The sequence below is a fragment of the Vicugna pacos genome, chromosome 15 (genome assembly GCF_048564905.1).
Source record: "Vicugna pacos chromosome 15, VicPac4, whole genome shotgun sequence".
NCBI lineage: Eukaryota > Metazoa > Chordata > Mammalia > Artiodactyla > Camelidae > Vicugna > Vicugna pacos.
In genome coordinates, this window is record NC_133001.1 from 21,998,020 (window position 1) to 22,014,155 (window position 16,136).

Sequence of the window (16,136 nt, forward strand, 5' to 3'; positions counted from 1 at the left end):
TCTGCATTCTTCAGATTTTACTTTTTTAAAATTTTCTGTGTCCCAGGAATATTCTTGCCCATTTCCTAGAATTTTATAATGTGACAGCCTGTAGAACCAGATCATCTAGTCCAGTCCTCTCTTGTGTCCATCTCAGAGGTCTCTGCGGCCTGTCAAGGGTAGTTTGTTCCCAAGGTGACTAGAGAGTTTTGGGCTGTTGTTCTCTTTCTTACTTCCCTGATTATCCATTTCTTTATTAGACTAGATTCCGTATGGCAAGATTTTTTTTTCTACTACTGTTACACAGCACACAGGAAGAAACTTCAATCATGTTTACATTTCTAGATGATTTGAGTGACTTTGTATTTTATCTGCAGTTTATCAACTTTATAACATTTTTCCAAGTCCATAGACAAGAAAAAAATTTACCTTTTCTTAAGTAGGACAGGCTACTTATTTTAGAGTTGTAAAAATGTGTTTCTTGTAGGCTAACTTGACATTTTTAGTGTGTGACGTGTCTTAGGAAGTCCATTCCCCTTCTCCCCTTTTTTGTCAGCCATATTATGACGATGTGGAGCTTTTAGCCAATGATCAGATACATGAAAACCTTCTTTTTTATTAGATATTTTCCAGCAGATGCCACAACTGAGATGCTAGAAGAATGGCGGCCTTTAATGTGCCCTTTTGATGTAACAATGCAAAAGGCCATCACTTATTTTGAAATATTTCTTCCTACCTCCCTTCCTCCAGAACTTCATCATAAAGGTTTTAAGTAAGTATATACATATCTTGACAAATTCTAGAATACAGCAGGGAATACAGATGTGTGTGTGTATATGTGTCTGTCTATATGTGTGTGTGTGTGTGTGTGTGTGTGTGTGTGTGTATGCAAACTAGTAAAGCAATAATAAGTAACAAAAAATTTACTAACTCAACCATTATGTTTATTATTCTTGAAGTGTTGAAGGCTAAAACTGTTTAACATAATATTGCATATAAAGAGAATAATGCTTGTATGTTAAGCCAAGTAAGTGAAGGCTTTAATTAAGAAACAGGGAAAGGATAATAAATGCAAAAAAGAGTTGAAAATGTCAATAAATAGACTGTGATAAAAATGTTAAAATTGCATAGAGAGAAAGGAAAAGTGTTTTTCTAAAACTTGGTTTTAACTCTTAATCATGTGTAGTTTTTCTTGAGTCTTTTTTTATTTTTTATTCTAGTGTGCACCGTTTTTAAGAACTAATTTTTCCTCAGATGATTGTAGATATATAATAAATCCTAGAATGAAAAATACTTATATTGTACTTTTGTTAAAAAAAAAGTAGAAGGTATGAAACAGACTGGAAGGATAATAGTAATTATGAATATATTGTGGGTTCGTGCTTAGTCACCCAGCCCCCAGCATGTTTCCTATAGTGAGATGCCAAATCCTTTATTTCTGTCATATTAGAAATTTTGTATATAGCTATATATTTGTAAAATTTTAATTAAAATCTTCTAAGATTTCTTTGACATTTGTAAAGATTGGTTAGTAATAGTCAAACATTTTCTTGCCCCTGTATTTTCTTCTATTTCTTTAATTTGAAATAGTTTCCCTCACTATAATTGCTCCTAATGCTTTGTGGCTCATTTCTTTTGTGGAACATTTACTGTAGTGCTAGTTAATGGCATAATTACTAATTGGCCTATTAAAGAAAAGAAAGTAAGGGAGGAACAGGCAGTAACAGGAAAACATTAAAGGAGAAAGGCGGAGAGAGGAAGGAGAAACTCAGAAAGCAGTGTTATATAAGGGTGGACAGTTATTTACCAATGAAGTAGAAATTTGGTGAGATGATTCTTTTTAGCATAAATAAATTGAAAAGGGAATATTCAGACAGAAGTAGCCCCTCATTCTGTTGTTTGTAACTTTCAGTATTGTTTTTTTCTAGATTGTGTAGTTATCAGTAAGAATAATAGATTAAAAAATACAAAGGATACCTGACTTTGAACCACTTTCTATAAATCACTTGCTATTCATAACATTTTTCTCCTTCAGACTTTGGTTTGATGAATTAATTGGCCTTTGGGTTTCAGTACAAAATCTCCCACAGTGGGAGGGGGTGAGTATCCCATTTTTTCTTCTATACTTTTTAGTTTGAAAATAAATATGTCAGATCATTTGATAAGTCACTTCAGTTCCTTAGAATTGGCTGTTAACAATGTTGTCATCAGTTTTTAAAAATTTTATTTGCTGTGTTCTAAGAGAAGTAGACATTTCTTTATTTTGGTTTTTTATTAATGTCTGGTTGTATATGCATGTACTGTGAAATGCATGAAGAGTAAGTCCCTGTTTGTTTCCTTTTGTACCCTCATTCCCATGGTGCTGGACTTCTGGTGGATGTTTTCAACGTGTGTTTAATTAAAACTTCTTACTCTGTTTGCATTGTGGATGATGCTTTGTCATTGCCCTTTTTAATGAGCATTTCAACTGCAATTGATTTTAAATGAGTGGCAAGAATCAGAACATAAATTTGAGGTTTAAACAAACTGGGTCATAAATCAAATACTAAATTCATTTGTGCCAATAGTGATTGTTCTGAAAAGAAAAAATGGATAGAATGGGACTGTGATGCTTTAAAAACAGCAAAGTGCTTACTTAACTCTTTTTTGTTTGTTTGTTTACTTTCAGCAACTAGTAAATCTCTTTGCTCGGTTGGCTACAGATAATATAGGGTACATAGATTGGGATCCGTATGTACCAAAGGTAATAAGAACATTTGAACATACACAACAGCACTGACATCATCTTTACGTCTTTAAGGAGAAATGTGTTTTGTATGCTTAATTTATAGCACTGCATAAAATACTTTTTGACCATTAGTAAAAACATGTAATTTATAAGGATGGACCATTTATTTTCAAAAAGTAATTGAGTCATATCAAGCTATCATAAATGCGTGATTTTTGTCTTACCTTTGCAGGACATGAAGTATAAGTTTCAGAGTGAGTGTCTTAGAAGATGCTAAGAATGTTATTCAGGGTATCATACATTCTTCCCTTTCAACAACTTTTGTGTATTTGATTGCTCTTCTAGAGTGTTTCCCACTTTTTAGATCACAGTGTATACTTTCCTGGAGTAAACAGAGCTTGGAGAATGTCTCTAGGTGCAGTGCATCTTCCGTATGGTTTCACTTGTGGTAGAATCACCTGTGGAACCTCTGGAGGGCCACTGTAGGGCATCCAGAGGTGGTTCTGATGCGTACGTGGATAGTAGAGCAGGGCTGGGGAGCAGCAGAAGGCAGATGCTCGGATGGCCTTTGCTTGTGCTGTCTTCCTTTGTTGCTGGCCAAGAGAAATAAGGAGGAGAAGTAGATTTCCCCCACCATTAGCCTTCATTATCTGACATGTAGTGACAGATTTGAAATATAAATCTAATTGTATTAAAATGCAATTATTTAATGACAGATTAAAATGTAAATTCTTACACAGAAAAATCAAGTCGCTGCTAAAATTTTGAGAGAGAAAGTAATTGGTTAGAAGATATTTGTGTTTTGTGCATTCTTGGATTGAAATAAGAACATAGGAAAAATAGTTTGATATGCATTTAGAGAGAAAGGAGTCAAAATGTATCACATTTAACTGCAGTTACCTACATTTTGCCATTTTATGTTTGCCTATGTCTCATCTGTCTGTTTTTGGGTACATGGATATGAATGCTTCATAACCACATGCCTGTGACCTCAGTGTCATTTAAAAAAGTATACAGATACTTAAATGTAATTTTTAATGAATAAAGCAGATTACAAGCAGTATGTCATTTTGCTTAAAAACTGATAAAGTGAGAATACATCCAATAACACTAATATATGAAAGAGCTATTTGATATATGTAAATATTTATTAATTTTTTCTTTTCTTTTTAAAGATATTTACAAGAATTCTGAGAAGCTTGAACCTCCCAGTGGGAAGCAGTCAAGTGTTAGTCCCAAGATTTTTGACAAATGCTTATGATATAGGACATGCTGTAATATGGATCACTGCCATGATGGTTTGTAATGCATTCTGTTTGTTTTGTATAGTTCATCTAAATTTCGTGTTAACCATATAAAAGTTCTGCAGAATTGCTTAAGTCTAGGTTAATGGCTTAGTTGGCCACTTGATTCTTGGATATTTTCTGATGTAGTAAGCTTATGTTTATGTAGTAGTCATACTACGTAAACTACATTCATACTACTATATAGAATGTAGTCATAAAGGACCATTTATAAATCTCCTTAACCAATGGACCTTAAAAATAAGAGTCAAAAAAAGTTCAGAGTCTTGATTACTGTGATCATTTTGTAATGTATAGAAATACCGGATTGCTATGTACACCTGGACACAGTTATACCATAGATTAATTATACTTAAATTTTTTAAAAAGGAGTCTGGGATTTAGAGTTTTAAGAGATTCAGAATGTCTGTAATAGTTTTATAGACCATGAACCAGGATCATAGATAAAAGGACTTTCCCAAGTCAGATTGATAATTGATAATGATCAAGGTGGGATTTGAACTTGGGGTTCTGCATATGCTCCGTATTAATGCATTTATTGTCAGTGTTCACATAAAACATTACACTGAACACAAAGCTTATTGACGAAGTAATCTTAGTGAAGGGAGAAGTATGAAGAATTATTTTACTGACATCCTTGAAGGAAAGTAAAGATATATCTGCATACTTGGATTTCAATGTCATCTTTCAAATAAGAGTATTAGAATGACTTTATACTATAATTTTCTGGATTGTCATTCATATTCTTCTATTGTTATCTCCTTTCTGAATAATTCTGCACTTGATCTGTGATACTGTTCTGTGTTTGCTATTTTCTCCTTGGTTATATTTTTGCTTGGTTGTTTCTGTGAGAAAGACATAATGTGAGAAGCTTAGCTCTTAAATGTCATTATAAATTAAAAGAAAAAAATTCAAGCTCCTCTTGTTTTTGCTATTTCATTATTAAATAGGGAAAATCCCATTTTCTTTCTGATATTCAATAAGAGCAAAAACATCTGGATATTTATGATCTTACATAAGCAATGAGCTAGAACTTGTGTTTTAGGAGCCACAAAATTAGTGATTGGCATCAGCCTTGTTTAGTTAATGTTGCTGCTTTTTCTCAGTTTTTCTTGTTGGCAGCTTGATGTTGTGTTAAAATATGAATATTTAATATAATAAATCTACAGTGTTAATTATGTTAGAATTTTGTCGGTATTTGGATCTAGAATTATGGTCTAAATTGGGATGCGAACATGGATTTCATTTCAGCAGAAAGACGTGTTCCCAATTAATTTGATAATATACCTTAGGTCTGTGCAGTTGTTTGTTTTTTTTTTTATTTAAAATAGAGTTGACCAATATTAATATGTTAGTTTTAAATATACTACATTGTGATTTGACATTTGCATACATTATGAATCTATACTGTTTATTGAAAGATTATCTTGAGACAGGTTTCAAGGCCAAGTTATAGTCCTTTATTCCCAGAGTTGTTCAACTTGATAAGGTGAATGCTGGCTTTTTTCCTCATGCCTTCCTCCCTTCCAGGTTATATTGTTTGGGTGGTTGTTTTATGTTTTTGTTATAGGTTAAGAAAAAAGATTTTTTTCTCTTGAGTCAAAATATGGTCAAATATAATAATCATTCAAAACATTTAGAAGTAATTAACAAAATACTTAAATCCATTTATGTAACTCTTACCTCTTTATTTCCTGCAATGAAAAACTGACTTCTTGATTCATTTAAGGAGTTATTTTTATATGCTTGATGTTACCACTCTTGGTTATTTTAAGATGACAATCTTAGTGACGAGTTGGTTAACTTTGGAGAGTAAACGATACTGTTACTCTAAATTGAAAGATATCTTTTCCATTTTCTAAGTTGGTGTCAGTAAGTTTCCCTTTGTTCAGTAGAGTGTCTTAAATTGATTTGTATGAGGTTCATCTGAGAATGGATTTTGACTTTTATTTAGAGATAGAATTGATTTTTGCCAGCAGGATGAATGCAGACAATGTTAGAGATTTATATGTAGACTTGGGCATGTTAACCCCTCGATTTCATGGTATAATGTGGGTACTGATATTTTTGCCTCCCCTCCCCCAATTTTTGCACAGGGTGGACCAAGTAAGCTAGTGCAAAAACACTTGGCTGGATTGTTTAATAGCATCACGTCTTTTTACCATCCTTCAAATAATGGCCGCTGGCTGGTGAGTATGTTCATTTTTCACTCTTAGGGTTTGGCGTTTTAAAAAAAATGATCACATGTAACTGTTCCCTGTTGCATAACCTATGATATATTTTCTGTCCTTCTTATATAAGCTTTGACCTATGTCAATGATTAAGTCCACATTAAATTACAGTGTTCACAGAACATACAGAAATAAAGATAATACTAGTGTGATGACTCGTGACAAAGTGGCACAAAAGCATGGGATCATTTTTTCAATTTTACTGTGTTAGTTTTGTTATAGTTTTTAAGTTGCTTGGTTAAAATGGCTTTTCATGTAATGGAAGATTCATATGATACTAGAAATTAAAACTGAAATTTGAAACATGTTATTAATTATTATCAACGATTAATTGATAAGAATGTTTTATTCTATCTAGTTAGGCTGTTCAAGTCTTTGTAATAAGATTAGACGAGCTGTTATTTTAAAAATCTTTGCTTGAGAGGTTAGAGAGGCACCGTGAATATCTCTGTGGGAAACGGAACCTACCTAGGACCTTCTGCTTCTGTGTCCCCAGAACAAGTTAATGAAACTACTTCAGCGGTTGCCAAACAGTGTTGTTAGAAGATTACATCGTGAAAGATACAAGAAGCCTTCTTGGTTAACTCCTGTGCCTGATAGCCATAAGCTGACTGATCAAGATGTTACAGACTTTGTCCAATGCATTATTCAACCTGTCCTCTTGGCTATGTTTAGCAAAACTGGTAGTTTAGAAGCAGCCCAGGCTCTGCAGAACCTTGCACTCATGAGACCTGAGATGGTAATACCCCCTGTACTTGAAAGGTAAGTGCAGCTTTGCGTGTTCCATTGAAGCCTCAGCCGAGGCTACGTTTATTCTGGTTATCTCTTTGCTCTTCTGCTTGGTTTTCTTCTTTGTGTCTTCTGTTTTGCTATCTCGGTGCTTATTCCTGTTCCTAGACATTTTAACCTAATTATTGGTAACTTTATAAAGGTTTATTGGAGGGACAAGAATACTGACATGAAAAGGGTAAAATAAGTATTTTGAATTATTTGCTCATTTTAGTTACTCAAGTTTTTGCTGATAAAGCTCTGGCTTTTTTTTTTTTTTTTGAGTGTCACTTAATATTGAGAACACAGCGGTGAAAAGTGATTTTGGATTTCTGTTAATTTCTTTGATCAGTGGTAGCAGAGAAACTTTGGTTATCAATTATTTTCATACATTGTATAATCTTGTGTGTATTTCCACAGTGTAGGTTTTACTGCATTCATTTTGTTTTGTATGTTGAAATAGTAACAAAAATAGTTTTCCATTTGCCTAGCCACTCAGGAGCAGATTGCTTAAGCTTTCTGTTACTCCTCCGCTGCCTGAACTTAAGCTTTGTGACTCGTCTCTAGATGTCTTTGTCAAAAGTAGAAGAAAAAAGTTGGTTTTTGGAAACCAGAAGGATCTAAGAATTTGAGTTTCATAAAGCTCTTTAGATTTGTGCAGGGTCCTAACTGACAGAATGTAGATGACGGCCTGTGTTCTGACTCACTGTTGAGACAGGAAAATTGGTGACATTTACTTGGAGAAGCATATCCTGTTAAAGATCTTTGCTGAAATGGGGCTCTGTTATTGGTAAATTTGAGTTGCTTGTGCTAACTTGCCCTACCCTCTTTGCTTAAATATGTAAATTGTACCTTGCTTTCCCGACCTCCCCTTGCTCTTTGTGTGTACACGTCTTGGGGCCCTGAAACTTCCAGCACATGTAACTTAAGTAGGAAATGGAATGGGGAAGTTAGACAGCTTCTGCTCTGTCTTCAGCCCGCAGTGTTCTTTGCTACCTGGCCTCTGTGTGATAGCAGAAGCTGGTAGTCAGTGGCAGGTCCCTTGATGTTCCTTGAAGAGAAGAGACTTGCCTCTGAGGAGGGACTTCAAATGTTTGCATAATTAAAATTATAAACTTTGAGAAGTTTTGGTGTTTCTTTATTTCCTCTTGTTTTGCCTTATTTCAATGTTTTCCAGCTGAAGAATTATGAATAGTGAGAAGATAAATTTTTAGTAGAAGTAACAAGGCTTATGAATACAAATAAAATTATCGCTCATGTTTTTCTTTAGTTCTCACTTTTTTTTTTTTTTAGTTCTCACTTTTTTGACAAATTTAATATCAACATATTGAGTGGTTGGTTGCTTGGCCAAAATAAATATTTAATTGACAAATTGACAATGCAGTGACAGTGTTTGAGACCCTTTTAGTTGTGATTTTTCCTGTTTAGAAGTGGCATGAGTACAATTTTTTTTTGAATTTTTTTTTCTTCTTCTATAAAAGCAAATGTCTTTTAAAAAGTAAGAATGTGGAGGAAAAATTTTAGGCAGTTTTGTGTCTCCTGAAGACAACCTCTGTTAGAGAGTTTGGTTTGTTTTATTCATCTTTTAAAATAAACATACATTCGGTTATTTTTAAAAACCTAGTTATAAATCCTCCTTTTGTCTACTTTTAATGGAATTTTTCTTAAAATTTTCCTTTTCTATATAGAGGAATTTTAAATGACAGCATTTTAGATTTGTTTCCCCTTTAGGATAGATTCTCAAAAGCTAAATCATTAGGTCATAGAGTTAATGTTCTTGGCTCTTAAATACTTAATTAGTGATCAAAGATTGCATTTGTCTTGTTCCCCCTAATGTATTCACTCTAGTGTCAGGAATATTCGTTTATGCTTATGATAGCTGATTTCTAACTTTGAAGTACAAGCTTTAAAAAAGTATAAAATAGACATTTCAGCATTTTAGTAAGATTGTTTTTCCTGTGAAAGGGAGGGGTGGAGTAGTTGTAACTTGTTATTCCTGAATTCCCAAAATTACTGACCATTAAATTAGGTGTAGTTCTGCTGGAATGTGGAAATGAATTAAGATGGTTGAAATAATGCACAGTTTACTAGTTTATTTTTCACTGTGGAGTTTGCATGGAGAAAAGTGGTGGGATGGCAGGGGATTGGGGAAACATTTACCTTTCCTTTATTTGTGTCATTTGGTTAACTTTAAGAGCAAATAATAGTCAACTCAAAATATTCTGTTAACTGTGAACCTTTAATCTAAAATGCAACTTATGAATTTAGTATATTTAATGTATTATATATGTTTACCTGTGATGGAAATTTCTTAATACTCTGTTTTCAAACTGTAGAACATACCCTGCACTAGAGACTTTAACAGAACCTCACCAGCTCACAGCTACTTTAAGTTGTGTAATTGGAGTAGCCCGCAGTTTGGTATCAGGTGGCAAATGGTTTCCTGAAGGTCCCACACACATGCTACCTCTGTTGATGAGAGCATTGCCTGGGGTGGATCCAAATGACTTTAGTAAATGCATGGTGAGCATATTTATGGTTTTGCTTTGTATCTAAGTTAAAATTGTGTAAATGGACATCTTGTTAATTTTTCTTCAAATATTCTTTAGAATATAGTACAGTGTAAAATGTATTAATGGTAAGAGTTGTATCTATAGGTGCCCAAGTTAGATCTGTGGATGGTTAGTTGATCTATGTAACATCTTCCTTCATAAGTAACTTGCTGTAACCTGTATTCATGTATGATACTACGATGTTTTACAGCTCATTGTATATTTGTTGTTTTCCTTAGGCAAAGGCATTAAAAATCATAACATCTGATCATTTGCACTTCCCTTCATCTACACTGGTGACAAGGAGCATAATAAAAATTACTGGGTCTAAAATGCCAGATCCCACTTATACACACGTCTTCGCCTGACTTAAACATTGTTTACCTTCCCTCTTCCCTGGCCTTTAGCTTCTGTGTTAGCATTTATATTTACCTTTAGTTTAATGTTCTATTTTCAGTGGGAGGCAAAGTAACTTCTCAGTGATAAAAGGTTGGAGAACTTTGTGCTTAAACCTAATAAATAACTATATGGAAATACAGTTTAGTATAACTTCATTACTCAAGTAACAGCTAATTAATAGTGAGGGACCTTAAAATGTTCAATTAAAAGCAAAAAACTTCCAGAAAGGCTGTTGTGGATCTTCCCTCAGGATAATTTATTTGGGTCCTTTATTGTAGCTTAATGTATACTTATAATTTTACTAGAATTATATAAATTAATTTTAAATCATTTCATCTTTCTACAGATCACATTCCAGTTTATAGCAACATTTTCCACTCTGGTGCCTTTAGTAGATTGTTCATCTGTACTGCAAGAAAGAGATGACCTCACAGAAGTAAGGATGCTTTCTGGTTGTAAAAGGATTGGTTAACTGAGTTCTTATGGTATATGGTTAGTAATACTTGATAGTTTAAATGCAACTTCGAGAGATGCTAACAAATTTAAATTACTATTTGGTGACTAGAATGACATAAATGGAGGGCCAGGTCATCATTGGTAAGATAATCTGCAGAGCACACACCAAAGGAGGTGGGTCAGAAATAGGCTATTTTTGTAAACAACTGACACGTTGAGGTGTATTTCAATATTTTTTTTTCACTTTTGAATGTTTTTTTAAGCAGAAGTAGTGGCATTTTGTTTTTCCATCTTACGTTAGGAATAAATCTGTTGGAGTTTGGCAACTAACACAAATTTTCATTACTCTCTGGTATTTTTTTAAGAACTATTTTCTTTACTGCAATCATATCAGTGCTTGCTGTATACACCAGCAGTTTGAAAACTGTTAGTAAACTGTTTGAAAATTGGTAGTAAAAATGGCTGCCTGACTTTTGCCCTTACAGAATACATTAATTACTTCTTATTTTGGTTCCTGGAAAGTGGTAGATGAGTTATTCTAAATTGATACGGGTTTATAGTGCTATTTCTCACAGTGCTCAGTGCTCAATATGATAATGTAGTGTTAGCTGTATTTTGTAGATTGTAATTGAGTTTTGCTTGAGAAAAAAATGAAAGACTATTTTTAATTTTTCTCCACATTGACATGTTACAGGTGGAACGAGAACTTTGTTCAGCCACAGCTGAATTTGAGGATTTCGTCTTACAGTTTATGGACAGGTGAGCAAGTACCCTAGACCTGCCCTGTATCTGACATTCAAAAAAATGACTGTCATGTTGCAGCAACTGAAGTCTCTCTCTGCATTGCAACCTGCATTTAACTACTACCTAAGATCGGTGCTTCTGAAGTTAGAAAAGGCCAGTTGATTTTTGAGCCGTGGACAAATTAAGTATCTATCTCTTGAACAGTCATGACAATAGATATTTATCTAATCATCATCAGAAAATGTTTAACCAGTTTTTAATTGCTGAAATTTTACTTTCTTTGGGTTGTTTAGATGCTTTGGACTTATAGAAAGTAGCACTTTGGAGCAAACAAGAGAAGAGACAGAAACTGAGAAAATGACTCACTTGGAGAGTTTGGTCGAATTAGGTCTGTCTTCTACGTTCAGTACAATCCTCACACAATGTTCCAAAGAAATATTTATGGTAAGAGTGCGTTGCTGCAAAAAATAATATTCCAATCTAGTAGTTTTATTTGCTGTTTTAAAAGTCGAACTTTAAGTTACTTTAAGTGTACATATCATGCTATCCTTTCTTGCCATACTAAAATTTGAAGAAGACCCAGAGTTGATCCTCATTATTTGAAGATTCTGTATTTGCAAAGTCACCTACTTGCTAAAATTTATTTGTAACCTCAGAATTGGTACTCTCATCGTTTTTGTGCACACTTAAAAAAGTGGCAAAAATTTGAGTTGTGTTCAGCTGAGGTCAAATAAGGTGACGCTCTGCCTTGTTCCACTTCTCATACTGTAAACGAGTGTCCTGTTTTCATCTGTTTAGTACCAGGCCTTTCACATTTTTGTATTTTTTAGTAATTTTGCTGTTTAAAATGATCCTCAAGAATAATGCTAAAGCACTCTCTAATGTTTTAAAAGTAAGAGAATTGTGATGGGCCCAATGAAGAAAGTAACATGTTTTAGGTGAGCTTCGTTCAGACATTACAGTGCTGTTAGCTAAGAGTTCAAAGTTAGTGAATCAACAATAATATTAAATAAGTTGTTTTTATACAGAAACATATATAAAACAAGATTATATATCCATCAGTTGATGAAAATACAACCAGAAGCTTAAGGGAACTTAATCCTGTATTCCCCCTAGGAATGGTGGTTCAATATTAGTTGCTGATTCAGTGCTCACAGTGACCTATAGAACAGAACTCCTACAAATAACAGAAACTGACTGTAGTTTTTAAATTTACAGTTAAATACTATTTGGGAGGAAATTTTTAAAAGTTGTTCATGCTGTCTTATGATAGAAATTAAATCCTAAATGTAAAAATCTGGCAAACTGATGAATGAGAAATAGTTTGTCCTCATAAGGCATTCTGTAAGCATCTGCTTATTCAGTGTTGGTTAATACCTGTTAAATACAGTGTGGTCTTTATTTCCATTTTTCTGTTTTACCACTCTATTTCAGTTTCTGTTTCTTCTGTCTTCATCTGAGATTATCATTGTTCAGTATATTTATCCTGGTTAAAAGCTAAACTGCTTTACAGCTGCATGAAATATTTACTAAGATTATGTTAGTATAAAGAAGTTAATACAAATAATTTCTTATTTAATCAAAATCTTTTGAAAGGAGTTTATAATTTTCAGCATTGTTAATTCACATTTAGAGTGCATTCTTTCATTCAGCAATTAAGTTAAAATTCTGTAAATTGATTGTAAAATTAAATAGAATGCTTCAAGTCTTTCAGAGGAGAGAGAAATATTTATAGTTGACAGTTGTCAGAATGACAAACTGAATATTAGATATTCCCCCAAATTCCCTTTGTTTTATTGGATTAGCCAATAAGATAATTAAATTGCACTTGCTTCCGGCAGCTCTAATTTTGTGTTTAACATTTCTGTAGAAACAAAATCTTGTGCCTCAAATGTTCTGTTCACTTTAGGGTCTCGTGCAAAGGTTGTTTGTAGACTGAATGTAACGTTTTAAGCAAATCCTTATACATTCATATGGCTTAAATTTTCCTACTTGGTTACTTTTAGTATTGTCTGAATATCGTTTTCTTTCATAAGACGTTTAATTGTCTTAAAAATACTGATTAGGACGTTTTCATTTCTTACATGTCTTTTAACAGGTGGCCCTTCAGAAGGTTTTTAATTTTTCTATTTCACATATATTTGAAACAAGAGTAGCAGGCCGCATGGTGGCAGACATGTGCCGTGCTGCTGTAAAGGTGAGTTGGGTTTTTTGACTGCTGAATTAATGAATCAATAACCATCAGGTTTATGATTAATCATTTTAGGCATGCTTTTTATACTTAAAATACACATTTCTTTCAGTAGCTGCTTGTTGCCCTTATTTGCCGCTGAAAATAGTGCTAGTGTATACTTTGTGACTGTTAAATATTTGTGCCTTTCAAAAAACTTATTTATACAAATGTGTTTTCAGTGCTGCCCAGAGGAATCTTTGAAACTATTCGTTCCCCACTGCTGCACTGTTATAACTCAGCTTACAATGAGTAAGTTTTAAGGTTATTATTCTGTATGCATAATTTTAGAAAAATTTTTCCCTGGTTTTTAGACTCTGTTGGTAAAAACAGATTTTAACAGATTTTAACAAAGTATCATCCAGTTTGACAGGTAGCTTTAAGAAAGTTTACTTCATTAAATTAATGTCTTCATACATACAGGAGCCGGTCAGAGGCTGCCATCAAAAATATCACTTATTTTATGAGATACTTAGGGCCAGGTCTCCTGGGTGATGTGTTTATTTTTCTTGAAAATTGAGTTTTTACTTCCTCTCTACCAAGTCCAGCTTATTGAAGAAGGAATGAAAAGTCTTTCTAAAAGATACTTTTCCCAGCTATTAGAATTATTAGATACAAATATTTTTAAATGATGCATTTAGTTGGATTCATTTTTTTTCTCCTGATACTATTTTGCCATTTTTAGATGATGATGTATTAAATGATGAAGAGCTAGACAAGGAGTTACTCTGGAATCTTCAACTTTTGTCTGAGGTATTGTAAATCTTTGGAGTAAGAAAATAGTACTATGAAAATGTTGACATGCTTTGAGGATTTATCCTGTTTTTTGAGAAATAGACTTTAAAACATGAAAAGTCATATAAGTTATAAAAATTTCTTGATATGGCTGCAAAAAGTCAGATGATATTTTGTTATCAAAGGTGTGTGGTAATTGTTCACCACTTCATGCACAACACGCAACTTGACTTGTTACTGATTAATTCTAATGTGCGTAACTCATTAATTGAAAAGTTTATCAGATTTGGCTGTTTTTCTCCTCCCTGTACATTCTAAGTTTGGCCATCAATCAGACTTGCATCTCCCTTATGGGTTAGTTCAGGAACCAAAGAACAGAGAAACCCAACTAAGTTAGTTTTGTCTTTTTGAAAGGATGTTACTCTGGCCCATGAGAGCCTAAACTTAGGAAATGTGGTTTGAACTCAAAAAAATTAACTGTTAGAATATAATTAAAATGGCAATTCTGAAATGAATTAAAGTTATTTTAAGAAACACTGTTATTACTTTAGGCTACTTTAGTGGCCAGGCATTGACTTTAATGATTAATTCGATCTTTTAACCACAGTATCTTCAATGGTTTTCTTCTTTTCAGATTACTCGAGTGGATGGGAAGAAGTTGCTTCTTTATAGGGAGCAGCTTGTAAAGATTCTCCAAAGAACCCTACATTTAACCTGTAAGCAGGGTTACACTCTGTCTTGTAACCTTTTGCATCACCTCCTTCGTTCTACCACACTTATCTACCCTACAGAATACTGCAGTGTGCCAGGCGGCTTTGACAAGCCTCCTTCAGAATACTTTCCTATCAAGGCAAGCATTTTCAATAATTTAGGATTCCCACGTGATTGGGTTATTTTTCTAAGGGATTCAAAGTGTGGGGGTTTTTTTTTCCCTTGTTGTGTATAAAGATGTTGCTTCTTTATTTTTAACGTAGATCATTAAAACTGTTACTGAAATGTTTTGAACTTGGGAAGTGCCGTGTAGCACTGCAGCTCACTGTCGTTTTCTTCTTTTCTGTTTGTATGTGAAATGACTTATCTAGTGTGTGCCATATCTCACCTGCATAGTTTCATATAGTTTGGGGTGGGGAGTAACCACATACATTTATTGTTATTATAATAAGCTCATTTGAGTGACTTCAGGGAGACCTTTTTTCAGGAGTGATAATGAAGGGATAATTTAATGTTTTCATGCTGTTCTTTTTTTGTGCATTATTTGCTACTTTTTAAATTACGCATGTACTGTTTTTAACTTTTCAACTTGCTGAACAAATGCTGTGTTCTAGGACTGGGGTAAACCAGGGGACTTGTGGAATCTGGGAATCCAGTGGCATGTTCCTTCTTCTGAAGAAGTGGCTTTTGCCTTCTATCTGTTGGACTCTTTTCTTCAGCCTGAGCTCATCAAACTCCAGCGTTGTGGGGATGGAGAACTTGAAATGTCTAGGTTAGTTTTTTTTTTGTAATCAATTAATGTTATATGGTTGCATACGAAAAAATTCTTCTTGTGTCTTTCCCTCTCATTTTCAGTGTGTGGTCTGAATACCTGCCATAAGTGTAATTAGAAAACCGTTTAATATAGTGTTGTATAACAGAAATTTTGTCATGTATTTAAACATTTTAAATAGAAAAACTTTTTTTTTTTTTTAGTGTAGTCCCTTCTACTTAGCAGTTCCACTTGTGTATCTTTTGGGAAATGTGTGTAAATATACTTCCTTTGAAAGGAAATGCCTGTTTTTCAAAGTTCACCTTAGATTTTTTTGGCTTGTTTCTTTTCATAATTGACATTAATGTCACTCAGAAAAATAGCTGTAAGATTATTCTTTTTCTCTTCCGAAGAGCTTTTAACAGAAAACAATTATTTGAGACCATTAGACTTTCATAGTTTCAATCTATGAAAGTTCCTAAATAATGGTAAGAAAATTACTGTGTTCCCAAAAAAAACCAGGAAATTTTAATAAGCGAATCCAGTAG

The 16,136-nt window shown here is 33.5% G+C and overlaps 1 protein-coding gene across 2 annotated transcripts in view; it reads left to right on the plus strand.

Moving 5' to 3' along the window:
• Positions 1–16,136, plus strand: part of PSME4 (proteasome activator subunit 4) — an 85,093-nt gene that overhangs the window by 27,494 nt on the left and 41,463 nt on the right. For both annotated transcript variants that reach the window (XM_072937751.1, XM_006211270.4), the window contains 15 exons: positions 602–751; positions 2,015–2,078; positions 2,648–2,722; positions 3,883–4,005; positions 6,108–6,200; positions 6,739–7,004; positions 9,347–9,533; positions 10,308–10,397; positions 11,112–11,176; positions 11,455–11,605; positions 13,260–13,358; positions 13,574–13,643; positions 14,077–14,144; positions 14,761–14,976; positions 15,452–15,609. In XM_072937751.1, coding sequence (XP_072793852.1) covers positions 602–751; positions 2,015–2,078; positions 2,648–2,722; positions 3,883–4,005; positions 6,108–6,200; positions 6,739–7,004; positions 9,347–9,533; positions 10,308–10,397; positions 11,112–11,176; positions 11,455–11,605; positions 13,260–13,358; positions 13,574–13,643; positions 14,077–14,144; positions 14,761–14,976; positions 15,452–15,609 — 1,875 coding nt within the window. The remainder of the gene's footprint in view (positions 1–601; positions 752–2,014; positions 2,079–2,647; positions 2,723–3,882; positions 4,006–6,107; positions 6,201–6,738; positions 7,005–9,346; positions 9,534–10,307; positions 10,398–11,111; positions 11,177–11,454; positions 11,606–13,259; positions 13,359–13,573; positions 13,644–14,076; positions 14,145–14,760; positions 14,977–15,451; positions 15,610–16,136) is intronic.